Source organism: Poecilia reticulata, chromosome 14 (genome assembly GCF_904066995.2).
Source record: "Poecilia reticulata chromosome 14, P_reticulata-male-v2, whole genome shotgun sequence".
NCBI classification, from domain to species: domain Eukaryota; kingdom Metazoa; phylum Chordata; class Actinopteri; order Cyprinodontiformes; family Poeciliidae; genus Poecilia; species Poecilia reticulata.
The window spans coordinates 8264599-8284910 of NC_088843.1; the positions used below are offsets into that span (position 1 = coordinate 8264599).

The 20312-nt window shown below is 37.4% G+C and overlaps 1 protein-coding gene across 3 annotated transcripts; it reads left to right on the plus strand.

Moving 5' to 3' along the window:
- The first annotated feature begins 1987 nt into the window (after positions 1 to 1987).
- Positions 1988 to 19822, plus strand: hephl1b (hephaestin-like 1b). 3 transcript variants are annotated; one of them, XM_081615548.1, is made up of 20 exons: positions 1988 to 2442; positions 4566 to 4810; positions 6156 to 6368; positions 6581 to 6772; positions 6987 to 7241; positions 9236 to 9404; positions 10920 to 11050; positions 11158 to 11289; positions 11677 to 11882; positions 12059 to 12203; positions 12333 to 12545; positions 13226 to 13442; positions 13565 to 13695; positions 13773 to 13898; positions 13990 to 14096; positions 14192 to 14426; positions 15099 to 15238; positions 15345 to 15498; positions 15600 to 15620; positions 17527 to 19822. In XM_081615548.1, exons 1-20 carry the CDS (start codon positions 2027 to 2029, stop codon positions 17610 to 17612), a joined length of 3534 nt encoding a protein of 1177 aa, XP_081471674.1. In that variant the 5' UTR covers positions 1988 to 2026; the 3' UTR covers positions 17613 to 19822. The 3 variants fall into 3 exon arrangements, with proteins under 3 accessions (XP_081471674.1, XP_081471675.1, XP_017164233.2); XM_017308744.2 differs by lacking the exon at positions 15600 to 15620 and adding an exon at positions 15723 to 15743 and having other exon boundaries at positions 1989 to 2442; XM_081615549.1 differs by lacking the exon at positions 15600 to 15620.
- Positions 19823 to 20312: the final 490 nt, after the last annotated feature.

Below are 20312 nucleotides of genomic sequence, written 5' to 3' on the forward strand. Positions count from 1 at the left end.
AGAACTATCTACTTCAGCTCACATATTAAATATTACATATTATACATAAGGGACAAGGGTGTAAGAAAATGGATGGATGGATATTATATATATTATATATTTTGACAGAACTCGACTCTAAAATTTCTGAACTATTCCTTCGAGGCTTGTGTCTTTCTTAATTTTTATTGTTACTCAATACTCAATCAGTAGTAATTGAATATACATGCAGAGACAAGAAGAAAAGTCAACAAGGCTAATGGAGAATAAGATTAACTGACATATTATTGTGTACATTTTGATATATTTCTCATATTGTAATTATAAATATTTTATGAGAAAAATTTCAAATCAGAAGACATATTGGAATCCCCCAATAATTATTTCAACATCAGAACTCCTCCACTGTTAGGCAAAAGTTTTTTAAAAAAAATCCATATCAACCATTTGAATTATTCTAAGGTTAAAATCTGTTGAGGTCAGCAAGAAGGACTTTTAACACATTTCGGAGTGTCCTAGTCAAAGGAGGAAATAGTCATAGGACAAGAAGTGGAACAATATATTCTCCAAACAGTCAATAACAAGCAGTTAGTAAAAGTCTACAGATTAGATTGTGTAGTACTTTGTGACAAGGCTTGACAAGGAGATTAGTGTTAAACACATAACAGCTTCAACATTTCACACACAAAAATACTATAATTAAAAAAAAAAATCTACAGTGTTTAACCCTAACTGGATTAACTTCTAAACACACTTCTAACACTTATGAATGTAATTTGGGAGAACTTCTTTATCATAAGCTATTATATTTTCTTGTTTGATGACTTTATCTGTATTATTTTGTGGAGCTCTTAGCATAATATGAACATCCCCCTGGACATTGTGGTTTAATCCAGTGAAACAGTGTGCTCCTTCAGTTTGTTTGGACAAGAAGAGGCAACTCTACACCACTGAGAACAATAACACGACCAATGTGGTTTCCTGCCTTACTCACCCACTGCTCTTATGTGGTGACACACATGGCAGAGTGCAGAGACAAATTACCAAAAACTTTTAGAGATAGTTTCACTGGAAAAACAAACAACTAGAAAACCTAAAAAAAAAAAAAGGCTTGTATGACCAGAATACGAGTGCCACAACACCTGCTTTCTCTGGTTACTCTGGTAATAATTGGGCAGTAGGTCAGTTTGACCTGAGACACTTTCAGTGTGCGGCATTTCCCCAATGGCCCAAACTGAAAATGTATGTGTGTGGATGGATATGTTGACATTTAAAATTTTTAATTTAATTAGAATTAACCGCTAGTATTCAATGTTCAGTTCTGACAGTTGTGAAGGTGCCTACAGACATGAATTACTACTTTAAACAGTCAATGTTTACATAAAAATGTTTGTAAATGTAAGGAAGATTAAACTTTTCTATCAACATCTCTTAACACATACCTCACATACAGTAATAAACAGAGAACATTTTGCTCAAATGACAGAATGTGCAAAATCTGCTACTTATCTGCTGTTATTAGGGAATGCATCAAAAACTCACAACAAAGAGTCAATGGAAAATTTCAACATCGCTCATCTTAATGAAAGATTATATATTTTTATTGCATGGCTGAGTCAGAAGTCATGATAATGTAAACCACTTACCAAGTGGTTGGTAACCATTGTTGGTTTACATTCGCAAACCATTATATTCGTTTAATTATCTGATTTTCAATTGAATTTAGATCTCTGAGTATAGTTTCCAGGGATTCTGAAGCTTTACTCCCGTTTGGTTATTATTATTTCCTTTGTTCTCAATTAACTGAGAAATGTCTATTTTCAAATGTTAGTCATAAAGTGGTAAGTACTTGAAAATCAGTAAATTTACTGAGCTTGTATATAAATAAAAAGTTTAAGAACCACTGCTGTAAATTGATAGCAATGTGAAAGAGAAAGCAAATAACAATTAATGTGCACATTCATGGAAACAAAAACAAAAAAAACCAGCAAACTGAGATTAGAGCTCTCTTGTGTGTTTGAGTCCGTAAAATTAATCGACTATCTTAATGTCTCTGCAGAGGAATTTGGTTATATTTTTGACGTGCCAGAGCGAGTGCTTGTTATGCCTGCCCATCTGGTGCCACAGGAGGCGGTCATATCACCGGTGCTCTCCGGCTGAATGGACTAACTGTTTTCATTTGCAGGGTTTCGTAAGTGCTGCACCCTGGACGCACTTCAGTCTCTCTGCGGAGGTTTCACTTGTTCCTCCGAGCTTCCTTCCCGTCAACACACAGAGGTCACATCCTAACATGGCTCGGAGACTCTGGCTCTTGCTAAGTAATGCGTTGCTTTTTCTCTCGTTTGGCGCGGAAGGGGCATACAGCAGGGAGAGAGTTTACTATATCGGAATCATAGAGGACGACTGGTCTTACGCACCAAGTGAAAAAAATCTACTGACCGGCCAAAACATCGCAGATGACGAGTAAGTTTTTATGAGTCTATTCAGGCTTGTTGGAGAGACGTTTTTAGTGGTGATCTTTACGTTTCCATCTTCATCCATTTGATCACTTTCTGTGACCAACCCACATGAGGTGTGAAAGTATTCACATGTGCTTAATAGTGAAGAGACAAGAAGAATCTGAAAATGAACGGAGAAAGGATTTACTATTTCTAGATGGAAAATATTCTTCTTCGGGTTATTAGAGCACGTTATCAAGGTGTGAGAGACAACAGTGGACAACAGTCCACCTCTGGCCGGACTGTTGTGCGTGGCTGGTGGTCTGACTGATGCCCGAAATGTTAACAGAGAAAAACGCGCTGCTCTTCTGACGCATCGATGCACCTACTACGTGTTTTCACACCAGTCACAGAACAGGAAAGAGAAGGTCTAAAAGTTATTTTGGTGAAGCTATACCTATATAAAGTGAGATGAAAAAGTGTTTGGTATACCTCTCAATTTTATTTTATTTTTGTTTCAGAACACAAAAGCAAGTTTTCTTTCAGACCAACTGAGTCAATACAAACTTATTTCAAAATCTCAAATTAGGATTTTAAACTAAACCGGACACATGGCCCAGTGTGAAAAACAACGAATTACCCTCCAAATCTAATGGAGGCAGCATCAAGGATTTTTGACCACTGGTGGCCTGCTTGTGGTCAGGTCACAGGATCTCAGATTAAGTGCCTGTTTTTGACTTATTGACATTTCTAAGCAATTCCCAGATAAACATGCTAATTTGCTTAATTTCATAGTTTGTATCATTTTCACTTTTCAAGACCCAATTCCAGACTTTCTGCAAAACTTTCACTTATAGAGTGGAATATTCCATTATTAAAGGACCATCACACTACTCCCATGTTTGACTATGAGTATGATGTTCTTTTTCTGAAATGTTATGTCAGTTTTATGTCAAATGTAATACGACAGACACTTTTCAAAAAGTTTAATCTTTGTTTCATCTGTTCATACACCAAAAATACTTAAGGAACATCAAGAAGTGTTGTGACAAATATTAGATGGATCTCACTGTTGTTTCTACTTTGGATCTCTCCTATGGATAATTTTTCTGCCTCTGGCATTATTGTCATATTCTTTTGTGACCCTCTGGATGAGTTATTGCAGTGCTCTTGGAGTAATTTAGCCACTGCTATCAATTTGTGTCACTGTTTTTCATTACTTCTTGAATTTCTTTTGCTTCTTGAAATTCTTCCTGCTTTTTGAGATCAAAAAAAGCAACAAGAAACTGTTTCGACATGACGCAAACTGACTCTGCCTCATGTTGTTAGGCAGGTTGTATTTTAGTGATTTTTGTATGATTTATTTGATGTAGGATATTTCAACAGCTGATCTGACATTTAAAAACAAGCATCAGCAATTTCTTAAATAATAAATAAAAGTGAAGGAATAGGTTGTGTACTTGAAAGCAACAGAGCTTTTTAACATGCAGGATTTGTGGAAAAATTATTTTGTTCTTATGTTCTCTCTTTCAGTTACTTACTTCTTGTAAAAAAAAAAGAAAAAGAAAAATTGATCACAGTAAATCGAAGAGAATCCTTTTTTTTCATAAAAAGCCAAACATTGAATTAATACTTCACCTGAACATTGCCAGAGAAAACAGAAAAACATGAACAATTATAAAACACCTTATCACCACACAGCCATGAAGTTTTTTTATTACACAACAAGCCAGAAAGCCCCGCGACCTTGCAAAAAGATCAAAATAGAAGTTACAAGTATACATTGTTCTTCTTTTCTGATTGCTGTAGTTTTGAGGTGGATACATAGTAGCAAAACTGCATTTGTCACAGGTTCAGAAACAGCTTATTATCCTTGAAAAACATGTAATCATAACAAAAACATCTCACATTGTAGAGGATCTGGCCAGTTTTAAACTATGCTGCATAATTAGCAAAAATCAGCTTCTGTAAGACCTACAATTTTTTCAGCTACTTGAGTAAAATTTTACTATGTGCAACACAACAGAATTGGTTTGCTCTCCAAACAGAACACATAAGTGTTCAAGATGGCCTTATGGTCTGAGATATATCTCTTTTGTATAGTTCCTCTACTTTACATGTAACTACTTCCTCCTCTTTCTATTTCAGACATGCATCTATTTTCCTGGAAAGAGGGAAAGATCGCATTGGCAGTACCTACAAGAAAGCAATGTACAGAGAGTACACAGATGCCACCTACAGCCACCTGGCGGCCAGGCCAGATTGGCTTGGTTTTCTGGGACCCGTATTGCGAGCTGAGCTTGATGATGTCGTCATAATTCACCTAAAAAACTTTGCTAACAGGAGCTACTCCATACATCCCCATGGACTTTTCTACGAGAAGAACACAGAAGGTAAAATATCACACAATGAACAAACTCACAGTTGGAGAGGAATCACAAGTTCTTATAAAGAACATGTGTTGGATAGGCATGTCTGAACATGTGGACCCATGAAGCATTAATTTACACTAAGTATGTCAACTACAGTTGCTTATATACAGTACATATAAGCATTATTGTCATGGTGTTATTTTAGAAAGTGAAAGTATCTCTGCTCAGTTAGTTCTCCAGTATAAAATGACTGGGAAGCCCCGTTTTAAGCTCCATTACTCCCTGATCGTCACAGACTCTAGTGGAATGTGTTCAGTGGTCTCTTCCAGCTGCTACATTACACAAGAGTAAGATTACCGTGACAGCTCTGAGAGGCTTTAGTTTCTGTTGAGCATTTCCTGCTCTCCACCACCCCATTTAATCACACCCCCATCCTGGCGAAGACTTTTTTTAATCACAGTCAAAACACAAACCACTTATTTATGTTTTTTTATCTTCATGAAGCTTTTCTGTTAAATTTCTGCAGATGTACCAAACTGAAACTGCTCAGGAATAGAAGAATATGTGCTTGAAAGAGGAACTATAAAGACTGTCATCAGATACATAGAACTAATACATTTAGTTATTAACCACTGTCATGTGAGGAAAATGCTTTTGGTTTAAGGTTCACCAGTGCAAAGTGCTCCAAATTCAAATGCAGTGTGATTAAGCTTTTTGAATGGGAAATATAGAGTAAACAGTTACATTCATTCTATAAACTACAAAACAGTTCTAAAATTATGTAAAATGCACAGGCAGATGACAGTAGGAAGTTTCTTTGCATTTTTCCACTTTTGCCAAATTCATCCTCAGTTTGAGGAAATGCTGGAAAGATATTAACGCCATCTCTTCATTATTTTCTTGTTCTTGATCAGGAGACGCGTTTGCTGCATAGTCAGTTAATTAATGCAGTTGGTTGTGAACTTTACTGCCTTGTTGCCTTGCTGGAATCAAGTTTCAATGTACTTAATCATCTTTTAATTCTTCTGTATGATTGAACTGAGATGACTATAAGCTTCTGTATAATCTGGATCTGTTGGATTTGTAGAATTTGTTGTAAATCAAAACTTTAAACCCATTAAATTCACTTAAAATTATTGCGCTCAAAAGATGGAATGCTAAGGAAAAGAAAGTTGATATTTCATTAAGTTCTTGACCAATTTTAAGTTAAAAGGCCACAAAATCACGTAAATAAACTCAAGAGAACCTAAAGTAATTGAATGATGTGGTAAATCTGAGGAAGTGAAAGTATATTATTGCTCCTCTTCTGTAAAATTGATCTGAACGCGAATAATGAGAGCACTAATAATGGGCTTTGTTTTACCAGGGGCTCTGTATCCAGACAAGACACCCAATAATTGGAAGGAGGACGACTCTGTACCTCCAGGGGGCAGCTACACTTACCGCTGGGAGGTAAGACCGAGGTTTGTCCCCACAAACGATGACGCCAACTGCTTGACCTGGATCTATCACTCCCACATTGATACTCCAAAGGATATTGCTTCAGGCCTCATTGGACCTCTCATCACATGCAAGAAAGGTACAAAAAAGTATATGAAACACTGTCAGCTTCTCTGGAGAGTTTCATTGTGTATATAATATAGAAGAACTGCATTGTCCTTATCTGCACTATATATGTCTTTAATAATAAATTAGCTGAACCCAGCATTAATTTTAAAAATAATTGTAGGAGAAGTTCTCCAATTAAATAAAAATATCTGAAAAGACATTAACTGTTATTTGTTCTCTAAGGTATTCTGAAGAATCCTGGAAGACAGGTTTCGGAGTCGGCCCGCAAGGATGTCGATCAGGACATCTACTTGTTGTTCAGTGTGGTGGACGAAAACTTGAGCTGGTACCTGGAAGACAACATTAAGAGATGCTTGGAACCAGATCGGGTCTCTTCAGACGATTCAGAGTTTGAGGAGTCAAACTTGATGCATGGTGAGAACCTTTCTCCCCTTTTAAGACTGTCCTTGTTTAAAACAACTGCACGCATTATCAAAAGAATACTTTCTACTGGTAAATTAGTTTTCTGATCGTAATCCTTTTCTGCTTCACTTTTGTTGAAAAGTTAATTGCAATAACACTAGATTCTGTAAATACACTAGTTTTTTTATTTGCTGTTCATTTAATTATGTGTTCTTTTGCACTACAGCTATAAACGGGTACACATTTGGTAATCTGCCTGGTATTAAGCTCTGCCAGCACCGGCCTGTAGCCTGGCATTTATTTGGGATGGGTAACGAAGTGGACATCCACAGTGCTTTTTTCCATGGAAACACTCTGCTGGACCGAGGCCACCGCACTGACACAATCAGCCTGTTTCCAGCCACGTTCGCTACGGCTGCAATGGTCCCAAAAATGAGAGGAAAGTGGCTGCTGAGCTGCCAGGTTAACGACCACTTACAAGGTAGGACAACTTGCCCTTTAACCTTTGTTTCGCCTCTGCTCCCTCTAACTGGCTGCCAACAGCTGCTGACAGGGGAGAATGTGTTTCTGTGGGGTGCTGCTGTTTTGTGTTACCAGCATTCACATAGCAGAGGGGTGTGTTTCTGTCCAAATCGGGCCGTGATGTGTTTTATTGGTGTCCAAAGTCCAGTGAACGTCCGCCTCAAAGAATTGTACTCTCTCAAAATACAGCAAATACATTTCCTTGAAAATGTTTCTCACATTTTTATGCAACTGTTTAGGAAAAATTGTTTTCGTTTTGGGAGAGAGCAAGACACTGAATCAGTCAGAGAAATGCGTATTTGTCTTTATATATTTTATTTAGAAAATCAGAGTGAGTAAGTATCAGCGAGTGAGAAAAGATCGGAAGAGAGAAGAAGGAAGAAGTAAAACTTAACACATAACAATTCTTTTATATCTTATCAGTCACGTACATGGTGCCTTTGACCCATCTCTCTCCCGTAGGGAGTTTCTCTCTGTTTCTCCCATCTCTGGTTAATTGATATCTCTGTCCCTAAATCAAACCTGGTTCAAACAGGTTTAGGTTGGAAAAAGAAGAAAAAACATCTTCACTGAAACTTCCGTTATCAGTTCCTTAAGTATAACACTCGCTCAGCAACCTCCATTATCAGTTCATTCTTCCCAGTAAATAAGCGAAAGTTTTATTTTCCAAGACATGACAGATCAAGATGATATGGAGAATGAGGTGTGAAGAATGCCATCACCATTTATATTTACTCCACTTCACTACTCTGTTACTCCTTAGCAAAAGCCAGAGCAACCAAATGACTTAAGGAAGCAGTTAAAAAAATATCTAATGCAGTTGATCTCGGTTTGAATGTGGTTGCTCTGTGAAGGACTCTAAGGTTTGTTTGTAGTGAACAAACAGAATTTTGAAAACTAAAGAACAAAGCAGACATGTCAGAGATAAACCAATTGAGAAATTGGCTTTCTTATAAAACTGTATTATAAGTATAAACTATCTCACAAAGAACTGTACAATTGATCATCTAAAACTGGAAAGAATATAGCATAATCAGTTATGGTTTTTGTATGAAAATCACCCTTAGAAATCCTCTTAGTCTGCCATTCGCTGACCAATAAAAACACAGGAATTCATCTCATTTCTGGCTGGAAAAAAGTGAAGTAGTCTTCAATAGGTACAAACAAAAGTCTCTGTACTTTCAGTAGCAAATATGTGTTTCCAGCTTCCTATTGATTGCATAAGCAACAAAAACAGATTACATTTTATACTTGTTTAACCTTATTTGGGAGCCCCCTTTTTATAACCAGCCTGGGCAACTGTCCATATAACACCTATAAAAATAAGAAAACAAAGCATGATTGCTAATTTGCCTAAATATGATCACCTAAGATAATTGGTCTTGCAAGAAGAGCTTTAAACTGTGAAACAGAAAAGAGTCCCATGGTAGTTCAGGAGGTGCTGCAAAAATCATCAGCTTGGGTGGACAAAATGTGTCAAAACATGGAATTAAATGGTCATCCCAGACTCCACCCAGTCTGACTGAGCTTTAACTATTCTGCAAAGAACAAAGATTCAGTCTTATTTCCAAAGTAGGTAAAAGTCCAGTGTTAATTACACCAAAATTGGTCGGAAAGAACTGATTCAGGATGTCAGTTTTTTTTATTTGAACATTTAAAACATTTAGACAAGCATGTATTCTTTCTTTTACTTCACCGGTATGCACCAATATGTGCTGGTGTGTGACATTAGTTATGAAAAAAAAATACAGTGAATGTTTTAGTTGGATCATGACAAATTGTGAAAATGTTGAAAGTGCGTAAAATGTTTTGCAAGGCATTAATTGTTAAAGTCTATAAGTGGTGTAACAGTAACACTTTTTGATGTTCTTCAATTTCCTGTCATTTAAAGATAAGCAAGTTATTTTTGAAAACAAACTCATATTTTGTGCCTATTTGATTTTTTTTTTTCAGCTGGTATGCAGGCCTTTTACGAAGTGATGTCATGTGATTCTTCGTCTGGCAGCACACCAACACCTGGTGTTGTCAGGAATTTCTACCTGGCAGCAGAGGAAGTCCAGTGGAACTATGCCCCCTCAGAAAAGAATCTGATTAAAAACACATCGCTTACTGAAGAAGGCAGGTGAGTAATCACGCTTAGCATTGTCTCATGTGAGGCCTAGTAGTGTAATGTTTTGAATAATCCAGAACTAAGGCCCATTGGTGAGATTTGTGCTCTGAAAATGTGGACTTTCAGTGAAATGGTGTATGAGTTTTAAAGTGATTGAGCCAGAGTCCCGACTGAATTCCAATAAATAATGAAAGGTCTGAACTTAAATGGCCCACATCTTGTCACGTTAACACCTCAAAGCATTTTACACTACAGCTATTCACAAATGCACACACCAGAATAGATTGACAGGTAACTTTCCAATTGTAAGACAACTAGACTTGTCACTGAGTCACAACAACCAAAAAAAGAAACACCAAAGTAATCCAAACATCCCCAGGATATGAGTTGAGGACCTTCTACTGGGGGTGGGGATACCGCTCTTAACACTGGCATGAAAGGAGCAGAGGACGCTGTGAGAGATACAGGATTAAGAGTGGAAATCTTGGCCAGGCCCCCAGAGAGGAAACAGAGGCATTGATTGGATCTCCTTAGGAAGAGGTAGGAAAGAAAACTTAGAAAGCAACATCATCTGGGGGAGTGAAGAGGTTAGCAGTCAGCCCTAACCTGGGCAGGCTGTGGGCAGAATAGACTAGACCAGACTAGACTAGATCAGACCAGACAAGACTAGAATAGAATAGAAATATCCTTTATTATCCCACAGTAGGGAAATTCTGGAGCAACAGCAGCAAAGAGACAGGCAATTGAATCATCAAGATTCACACAATAATCTTGATAAATACGTCATTATTAAAAATGGTGTACTTTGATTCAAAGGCATGTCCAACTTAGTAAGATCATTTAAAAAATGTACAACATGTGCATGTGTATTTCAGCATTAAAATAACAACAGGCTATTTACAAGAAGTGACAATGAAAACAACAGAGGAGTACAAATATCAGCAGAAATGTTATTTAAAATTAGAATAACTGGGTAAATGGATCTATAAGTAAGAAGGAGCTAAAGGAGAAATAAACATTACATGAGGGAAAAACACTTGTTTAATAGGAAGAGCAAGAATAGCTAAGTTAAGCTATTAGCTTAGTTATTCTAGCAGAACTAGCAGAAAAAACTGTGATCTAAGAGATCTTGGCTAAGCATAGAAATACAAACACAGAAAAAAAATAGCTGGCTAGCAGTTGTAAAAAAGTTTTACTGTTTTTTCACCTGGTAATACTTTATTTAAAAACTGCCACTAGAGGTAGTAGAAGTAAGAAATGTCTGTTATGAACTTTTCTCATTTTTATACTAATTTTGTAGGAAATGTAATCCTTGTTAAATGTAATCCTTGTTATATGCTTCACTTGTTCTAGCTTTATAGCTTCCTATAAAAACTGACATCATATAGGAAGCATTGTCTGTCTGCATCTGGGCTCTGATTTGTTCTTAGCTGATCATGTTTTGTTGAATCAAGTTTTCTGTGTCTGTCAGGAACAGAAAAATAGATCTATTGATCTGGTTGTTTTCTGTTGTCCTTTCCTTTGTAGGGCATCAGAGGTGTTTTTTAGCCGAAATAACGGAGCAATCGGCGGTACCTATGTAAAAGTAATATACAAAGAGTACACAGACAATACCTTCACCCACGTCAAAGCATCCCCATCCGATCATGGACTTTTGGGTACTTGTTTTTCTCTCTGGCTTTTTCTCCAAATGTCTTATTTAATGTTAAAGTTGCTTGTCTTGCAGCAGCCCACTGTTAATTTCCTTTTTCAAACCTTTGACCAGGTCCTGTTCTGAGGGCAGAGGAGGGAGATATTCTCAGAGTGACATTCCAGAACAAGGCCAATAGAAGCTACAGCATTCATCCTCATGGACTTCACTATGAGAAACATTTCCAGGGAACCAGCTACGAAGATGGTGAGGAAGCAGTCGGTGACAATACTGCTCACTGCAAACTTTAGAGGCTAAAAAATTACTGCTTCTGGAGGTTTTTCTTTCAGCCTCTTATGAAATTAAATTTAAAAAAAAACTTTGTTGTGCCTTTGTCAAAAATATCTCTACTCTTTTTTAAAGTTAAACTTTTTTAGTTTCACACTGTTTTGCTAATTTGTTCCAAATCACAGAGATACAGTTGGATTCACAAAAAATTAAAAACAATATTGACTCAGGGAATTAAGATAATAATAAAAGAAAATAGTAACAGTAATAAAAAAAAGGTAAACTATATTTGAACGAACACAAAATATAATGAGACTGTGGAGGTGTATTAACTGAACTTTCATTGCTTTGTCTGTAATGTTTCAGGTTCTGACAATCCAGGGTCGCATGTTGACCCGGGTAAGGAATTCGTCTACACTTGGCGGGTGCTGGAAGGCCCGTCGTCGTCCGATTCTCCCTGTATTCCCTACCTGTACTACTCCGCCACGGATCCTGTCAAGGATACCAACTCCGGATTAGTCGGACCTCTGCTTGTGTGTAAACGAGGAGCGCTGGGGGAGAATGGAATCCAGGTAGGGGTTTTATAATCTCTTTGCACACACACTTTTCCCACAATAAGAGAATCCTACCTACTGTGTTATGTATCCTCTAATTATAGGTGCACTGCTACAAAGCCATACATAAACACATGCTGTAATTTCTAAACGCCCTTCTGTTTCCTCAATTGTAAGTGTTTATTGTTCAACAGAAGGGTATTGACAAGGAGTTCTTCCTCCTTTTCTCTGTCATGGACGAAAACTTGAGCTGGTACTTGAGTGAAAACATCAAGCTTTTCGGCACTGCTGAGACAGATGAAGAAGACGATAACTTTGTGGAGAGCAACAAAATGCATGGTAATCAGTTTGTTTGAAAAAGGCTGCACAGTTTTCTCTTAATGAGTCTTTTATGAACGAAGATCATAGTTTTATCTTTCGAGATCCAGCTTGTACTTCCACTAATTATTTTGTCCCTTTCTCTTTCAGCTATAAATGGACTCATGTACGGGAACCTTCCGGGGCTGGAAATGTGTGCCGGGGACAATGTCATGTGGTACACCTTTGGGCTCGGCACAGAGGCAGACATACACGGAGTGTATTTTGAGGGAAACACCTTCAAGAAACAAAGCTCTACACGCGATACAGTCAGCCTGTTTCCCCACACCACTGCAGCTCTCTTCATGCAGCCAAATAATCATGGTTAGTTATGCATTCATTTTCTGCAACTGCAAAAGTATTATAAAATATGATCTAAGGGAGGATAATGTTTGGAGACCAAAACCCTGTGACCCTTTGGACCTTCCACAATAGTTGTTAATATCGCTGGCAAAAAAATAAATAGCAAAGAGCAAATGTAGGTTGGAGTTTTTCGGGTTTTCAGGTTTTGGCACTTAATTTGCTAAACAAATTCTTTGTTTTTTATTTCATTTTCTATAGATATCAACATCCAGTAGAACAAAATGTATCGCTGTCTTTTTCATAGGCTTTATATACTTGCTGATCAATTCATCCAATACAATTGCTTATTAATTAAAAAAAGTCTTCACAAAGTGTAGTATGTATACCTGGGACTCAACAAGGGTCTTCTTGGTTTGTATCATGACATTTCCTGTTGTGTCATTGCTTGAATTTTAGGAAAACATGAGTTCCACAAAATTCCTGATGGGACAATTTGCAGGAAATCTCAATAGTTGGATTTAAGTGATAAGCTGAAGCTATGGGACAAACGTAATTTAAAACAGAATGAGGGGTGTGTTACCCTCCCACACAAAACCTTCAAACAGTTGAAGACAATCTTTTTTGTTCCAACAGGAAATTTACTAAGAATCGTGATAATAAAAATTGATGAAATAATTAGTTTTGTTCATTGACCCTCTCAGGTTTTTTTGAGGTGGACTGCAGAACAACAGATCACTTCTCAGCTGGCATGAGGCACCTTTACAAAGTCAAACCTTGCAAGGGCAAAAGAACACATGCCCCACACTCTGACCCTACCAGGATTGTGAAGTATTATATCAGTGCAGAGGAAATTGAATGGGACTACTCACCTACAAGACACTGGGAGCTGGAGAAACACAACACAAATCCAGAGGAGAGGTGTGTGAGTAAGGCAGGACGTCTGTGGGATGATGTGTCTACGTGTTGCACCGGGAGCCTGTAATTAGTGGTGGAACTTATTACTGTTTGTTGATGGAAGCTAATTGGTACATGTCTCCCAGTCCAGGCAATATATTTGTGGGTAAAGGGGAGAACAGGATTGGCTCCCGCTATAAGAAGGTAGTGTATCGTGAATACACAGATGAAACCTTCAAAACTCAGAAGGCACGGGAGGAACACTTGAGCATCTTGGGTGAGATTAGCACCTCCTTGCATCAGCATTGCTAAATAAACACAGAATGGTAGATAATATCTTTCTTCCATTTGTAGGTCCGATAATCCACGGAGAGGTGGGAGAGCAGATTCTGATTATATTCAAAAACAAAGCTAGTCGGCCTTACTCCATCACACCACATGGAGTCAAGCCCAGCGGTGCACACGTTGCTGTTCAACCTGGTGAGAATAAGGAAAACAACAACTCTGTATAACAGGAGCTGCTTTCCCTGGATTGACTTTATGGAGTTTATATATTCTATCTGTCCTTCAGGCCACATTATTGAGTTGACTTGGGATATTCCTGTAAGCTCTGGCCCAACGAATTCAGATCCTAACTGCATTACCTATGCTTACTTCTCATCTGTTGACTACATCAAGGTACATCCCTCTCTCTTACAGAAACATTAACTTATAAATACATAATTTGCAGTTTAATTTTCATGTAGCTAAAGCACTCATGTGTCCATGCTCAGGATCTCTTCAGTGGTCTTCTTGGGCCCCTGGTGATATGCAGGCCTGGGACTCTGGGCCGTGGCGCATTAGTCGACAGACGAAGGCGGGACACAGACAGGGAGTTCGCGCTGCTGTTTTTGGTGTATGATGAAAACCAGTCCTGGTACTTGGATGACAACATTAAGACATACCTTGGCGTTGATCCTGGAACATTTTCAAAAGACGAAGACTTTGAGGAGAGTAACTTGATGCACGGTACGAACAAAAGAGGGCGGTGTGGAAACTTTTACTTTTTAATTAAATGATTTGCAAACTTCAGTCACACACAGAGTGGAAATAAACAAGTGGAAATACTGTGTGGATGAGACGTACCTTGAATATAACGTTTGGGGACATTGTCTCAGACTTACTTATGAAACATGGCGACATGGACTAAAAACATTTCCCTGTGGTCTTATGAATCATATTCTGTCTGCACGTCATGGTCACAGTGTCGTCCGTTTAAAAAAAAAAAGACCATCTATTTTTGGCAAGCACGGACCGTTTAAGAGATCTCTGTGAGACGCTTTGCAGCAACTGACCTATTTGGTCAAGAGAATGCCAAAACCACATTCTGCACAAATTACAACAGCAGAAGCGTTTACATTTACAGTGGTCCAGTGTGGTCATCCAGTCAAAGTAAATGTTAGATTCTGAAACAAACAGCTTGAGAAATGTGGTAAAATCCTAAGATTAAAAAAAAAAATCTTGCACAAGTACAATAACAAGTCTATAAAAGATGGCGCAATAAAGTAGAAAACAGCTCCTTTCCAGCTTACATCATTTATAGTGAAAACAGTGTAGTGTTATGGTAAAAAGGTTTAATTTTATGTTCAGATGGTTTCCTGTCACAGCTGGTTGTGTGACTTATAAATGTGTGTGTTACAGGAATAAATGGTAGAGTGTATGGTAACCTCCATGGACTGGTGATGAAGGAGAATGAGAGAGTCGACTGGTATCTGCTTGGCATGGGCAACGAAATAGACATGCACACAGTTCACTTTCATGCCGAAACCTTCATCTACAGGGTTTGTTCCAGGACACTCACAGTTCCTCCGTTGTGTTGTTTTGCATATTTCCTCTTCTTTGTTCCCTTTGCGGTACCTTATGGACTGATATGTGTGTGTGTGTTAGACGGACCACGTGCATCGTGCAGATGTTTTCGATCTGTTCCCTGGGACGTTCCAGACTGTTGAGATGGTGGCGGCAAACCCAGGGACATGGCTGCTCCATTGTCACGTCTTTGACCACATCCATGCAGGCATGGAGACCACTTACACAATAAACGGTTTGTATTTAAGGCATTCTGTTTGTGCCGCTTATAAAACGTACACATATTCAAGTTGTTGAACTGTCCTTCCTACATTTGCTTTGTTTGTGTCTTTACAGCAACAGAGAGAAATTTGCCAGGTGAGCAAATTATAGAATAATCTTTTTTATACATGTCAAACATACACATATTCAAGTTGTTGAACTGTCCTTCCTACATTTGCTTTGTTTGTGTCTTTACAGCAACAGAGAGAAATTTGCCAGGTGAGCAAATTATAGAAGGATTTTTTTTATATACATTCAGTAGAAAATGAATCTCAGTGCAAGTGCTGTCCTGCTTTGTAGAATGAGTTGAAAAAGTTTGCTCTGAGTAAATAATCAGCTACCGCACCCTCTACATTTGTTAAGGCATGAGTGACCTCTGGTAAATAAAAAATAAAAAACAACTTAAAAATATGCAGCTTTGTAATTTAACACAGAAATAATTTCGGAAAAAACTTTTTGAGAGGGTAAAAATGTCATGTGGGTCAGATTACAGTGCCAGTGCCATTCTCTTTTGTAAATAGGAGAGTATTGAAACTGCAATATTAGATAGTCGGAGTATATTCAGAGAGGGATCTTTGAATATTTGTTTAAGTAATCTTTTCTACACTTTTCTCTTCAGAACAAACAGCGGATTTTATATAAGATTTAGGTCTAGAAACTGAGACTGACAGAGGAAGTTTCATTTTATGTTTGTTGAACTATTTCCCTGTTCTTGTTCTTGGATCAGTTCAAACGTAGGCCTTCTTCTGGACTTGATTACCAAAGTTTCAGTTGTATTATTGAAGCAGATATGAATAAATTGTGTGGAAATAGCTCCCTTCTTGTGGCCATCCCCTAAGTTGGGAAATTCGAAACACAGTTGGTTCATTTGAATGACATGTCCCTTTTTTCCTTTCACTGAAGTGAGTGTGAAAGAGAAATGTGCCTCTATATACAGTACAAAATTTCATCCCATTGAAACAAATTTTAAGACTACAAAGCGCTCCAACCACTGCAGGATCCTTGTCGTTAATTTGGACACATTTAAGCATGCATTCTCCTAACACCAAGTAAAAATTAGACAGAAAGGGAGTGCTAATAACTGTTGAATGAAGGAGTTTATGAAAAAACCCCACTTATTTCCTTTCTATAAGAGAAGCTAAAGATTAGGGTTATCAAAAGAAGGCCTTCAAGCCTTTTGTTTTAAGTGCTGTCTATTCCATTTCCTATCATAAACTATTAGTTATGTTCATTTTCTTTTAAAATCTAAATCTAACAAAGGTGAGAGCAACTTTAGGCTTAATGATGGCTTCAATTGTTTTAGACAGATGAACTATTTGAAACAGAGCATTCATAACTACGCCACACAAAACACCATAAGTAAACCACGCAAGGGGTTAAAAATAGAAAACAGAAAATGAAAATATAATTGAAGCCTAGTATGTACACAGTTGTAATTATATGATTATTTATTTGTCTCCCATGGGAGAAATTTGTCTGAGAAGAGGGAACAAGGCTGCAGAAAAGACAGAACAATACTGTAAACAATACTGTTGCTGTTCTGATTGTCCCAAAGGAAATAGGAAAGGTTTACACACTTATGTGATTATGCTCCTATTTTATAATAGAACAACAGTCCAATGTAGTGTGAATAAAACAAACTTTAGTATATTTAAACACTAAGGTATTCTTTGGCTACTGTCAATATTTTGTATTCAGCCTGTTAGAAGATCGCCACTCATATAACTCTCTCCAGCACCAGTTGGAGAGTGGTGCAGGTTGCAGTGTTAGAGTGGTTATGCGAAGCAATTGGAATGTTTTTCACAATCTGATTCTGTTTGGTTAGCGTTAAGTAAAGGAACATTTTATCATCTGGGTCAGGTAACCCTGTGGCGCTGACAGTACGCGGGCAGTCGTGTTCATGAACATATTAAAAAGTAATATTTAGAAAAGGCATTTCTGGAGTTACTTTAAGCTTGTTCCTTGTGTGGTCAGAGAACTAACTGTCTTGTGTTCCTCACAGCTGCAGCCCCAGAACACAAAGTCAGTTTCAAGACGCTGCTGTTCGCATCTGGATTCAGTCTACTAGCAAGAAGAATGTATAGATGAGGGACAGATGATTGTATGTGTGTAAGCACAATTATGGTCAATGATGCACCTTTCTTTTGATTACCTAATGTAATCAAAACTATGTAAGATAATACGCAATAGATTGTATTGTGTATGTTATGTCAACCACTGGATGGTCATGCCTACTTCAATGACTTTATGGTATTTTTGAATTGTGCACTGTCAATCCATTATTTAAAAAAAAGAGAGATGTTGAACCAAATATTTTAAGTTGGTTTTGAATGTATGGATAAATCTATTTCTTCTAGCTGTTTTGTGTTCTCTCGATTTGTTTTTGACGAAAAGCAAGACCACTGTTTTTTTTTTTCTTTTCTGACTTCTGCATGTGAGCATCTCTTACTACCACAAGGTGGTGATCATTCATGCATCCATTCAGTCTGGAAACAAACGGAAAGTTATACAAAGAGCAGGTCGTCAAGTCTTTTTGCAGTCAGCAGAGTCTGCATCACTGTTCAAAGATTTATGGATTCTTTTTATGGAGATTAGCGTGATGTAAAATGGTGTGAATGTTGTAGATTTTGTGAAATTATGTTGAGTTCACCAGATGGATTCAGTCCATTGCTTAGTTTTTCATGGGAAGTTTTGTTTAAATGGGGAACAAGAAAGCAGTGGTGTAGTTTTAAGTCAAACTTCATTCAAACCATTTATTGTTTTTCATAAGGTGGATTTTGTTTCTGATTTAGTTATTAACTGAAATTACATTTTAACCTTAGTAAAGTGCTCATATTTTTGGTTACACAGCGACTGTGGACTCGCTGCATTTTGCTGTTGAAATTCAGCACAAAATAAACGTTTTACTTTAAAATACAAAAAACATTTTCACTTCAATTACATCAATATGAACTGAAAAAAATGTTGACTTGTATAAGAAAAAAAATTATCACTCGTTCATGTTGCTCTTTGACAAAAACATTTAAATTTAAAAAGGACCCCATTTTTTTTTCAATATGTTTATCTTATAACACAAGAATCAAATGGCTGAATTCCCCTCTTGTTTTGAAAGCAAAGGGGAAAGAGGAAAATGACAGCAAATTTTGAGCTGACCAGTAATTTAAGATATAGTAGACAGTGCCCACTTGTGTCAAAGGCTTTTGGCAACTTAAGGAAAATATCAGCACAGCAGTTATTTACAAATCTACTGACAAAAAATGGAATTCATCAATTTTACAAAAGTGATTGTAGTGTGTTTTCTAAGTCTTAATGTTGCTCGAAAATAATACATTTTTCCTCAAGAAATCCTTTAGTTGGTCACAACATTTTCAAACTGGCCTGTAGTTATTTGTATTTGTGGCAGATGGATTTACATGTGCCAGACATCTTATTATTCAAAACAATAAGGATGAAAATATAAATGTGAGAGATTCTGGAAAAATTTATATTTCGCAGCTTGTTAGAGAAAATGAGGATTGATGGGATCTGAACTTGGAGATCTGTCTGCATATAACAGCTGTATGGCTCCATGGAGCCCACAGAGCCTGAAACCTGGGAAAAACAAGTGCCTTGAAATTTTAAAACTGAATTTTCCTTTATTACAATTCAGAACCTTTATGCATTCAAATCCCCACATCCCTCCTCTGGTATCTTCCCCAATTAACCAGATATATCACGAGATGGATAAACCCTATGAAGTAAAAATGATGCACTGTTTGTTAATTCTAATTGTGGTCTATTTGTGTATGCAGGGGTTTGTGATAAGACTGAGTAATTATTAAGCCTCTCATGGGCTCTCACAGTAACAGGTCTGGGAGATGGTCCACCATCATTTCCTGAATCACAAACCCAGGATGTGATAGAGGAGTGTTTCTTTACCTTTCAATCTAACAGTTTGACCTGTGTACCAGCAGAAATTAGCATATCAGTGTTTATGTCCCTGTGATTGCTGATGCTCACTCAGTGATTGATTTGCATATTGATCACATCAGATCCAGAGTCCACTGCAAGTCAAGACAAACACTACCCAAACTGAAAAACAACTTTTAACCATTATGTATTTGTAACCCTTCCAGCTTTTGTGCAATTCATTTAACTTCTATATCTTTAGGCATGAATGCATGTATATGAAGAATTACTGATGACTGTTTTATTTTTTATTTTTTTGTCAAAAAACGGGTCAACATGAGTAAGCCTAATGTTCAGCATCCGAGAATGTGTTAAATGCATAAATTAATAAAATAAACTATATAAAACAGCTTTTGAGTCTTTGATCTTCAAAACGTGGGCATCATCCTGGGTCCACCCTCCACCCCATCCGTCAACTGTCTAATTTTTTTATTTTATTCCAGATATATCTTGTTTTGATAATAGTCTTCTGTTAGATTTGAATTGCATAAAAACATAACTGAAAATGATCAAATGGCTCTTTAAGTTACCATCAAGTGAGAAGCTGTATGTCAGATGCCAACTTCTGCCTCCTGGTCAACCGAGGAACGTTTTCTCCCAGAGATTTGCGCCCCGCTAAAGTGACATACAAACTTGTTGGAAGCTCTTATGCTGCCCCGCTGGTCACGCTGCCTTAGACAGGAAGCCAACATCCTTATTAAAAACACCACTGCTTGCTGGCCATAGTTCGAAAACAAAGCACAGTAAACATCTGAGAACCGCTCACATAAGCACTGAATCTGCGTCAAGGCTTCTTTTTTTTTCTGCTCTCTTGATCAATCAATAGTTACGACTGAGCCA

Excerpts from the sequence above, each read along its gene's own strand:
- hephl1b (XM_081615548.1), top strand. The coding sequence starts at position 2,027 with ATGTCTCTGCAGAGGAATTTGGTTATATTTTTGACGTGCCAGAGCGAG. Across the intron at positions 6,773-6,986 it reads GGAGTCAAACTTGATGCATG|CTATAAACGGGTACACATTT; the intron begins GTGAGAACCTTT and ends TTTGCACTACAG. Across the intron at positions 15,239-15,344 it reads CCGAAACCTTCATCTACAGG|ACGGACCACGTGCATCGTGC; the intron begins GTTTGTTCCAGG and ends TGTGTGTGTTAG.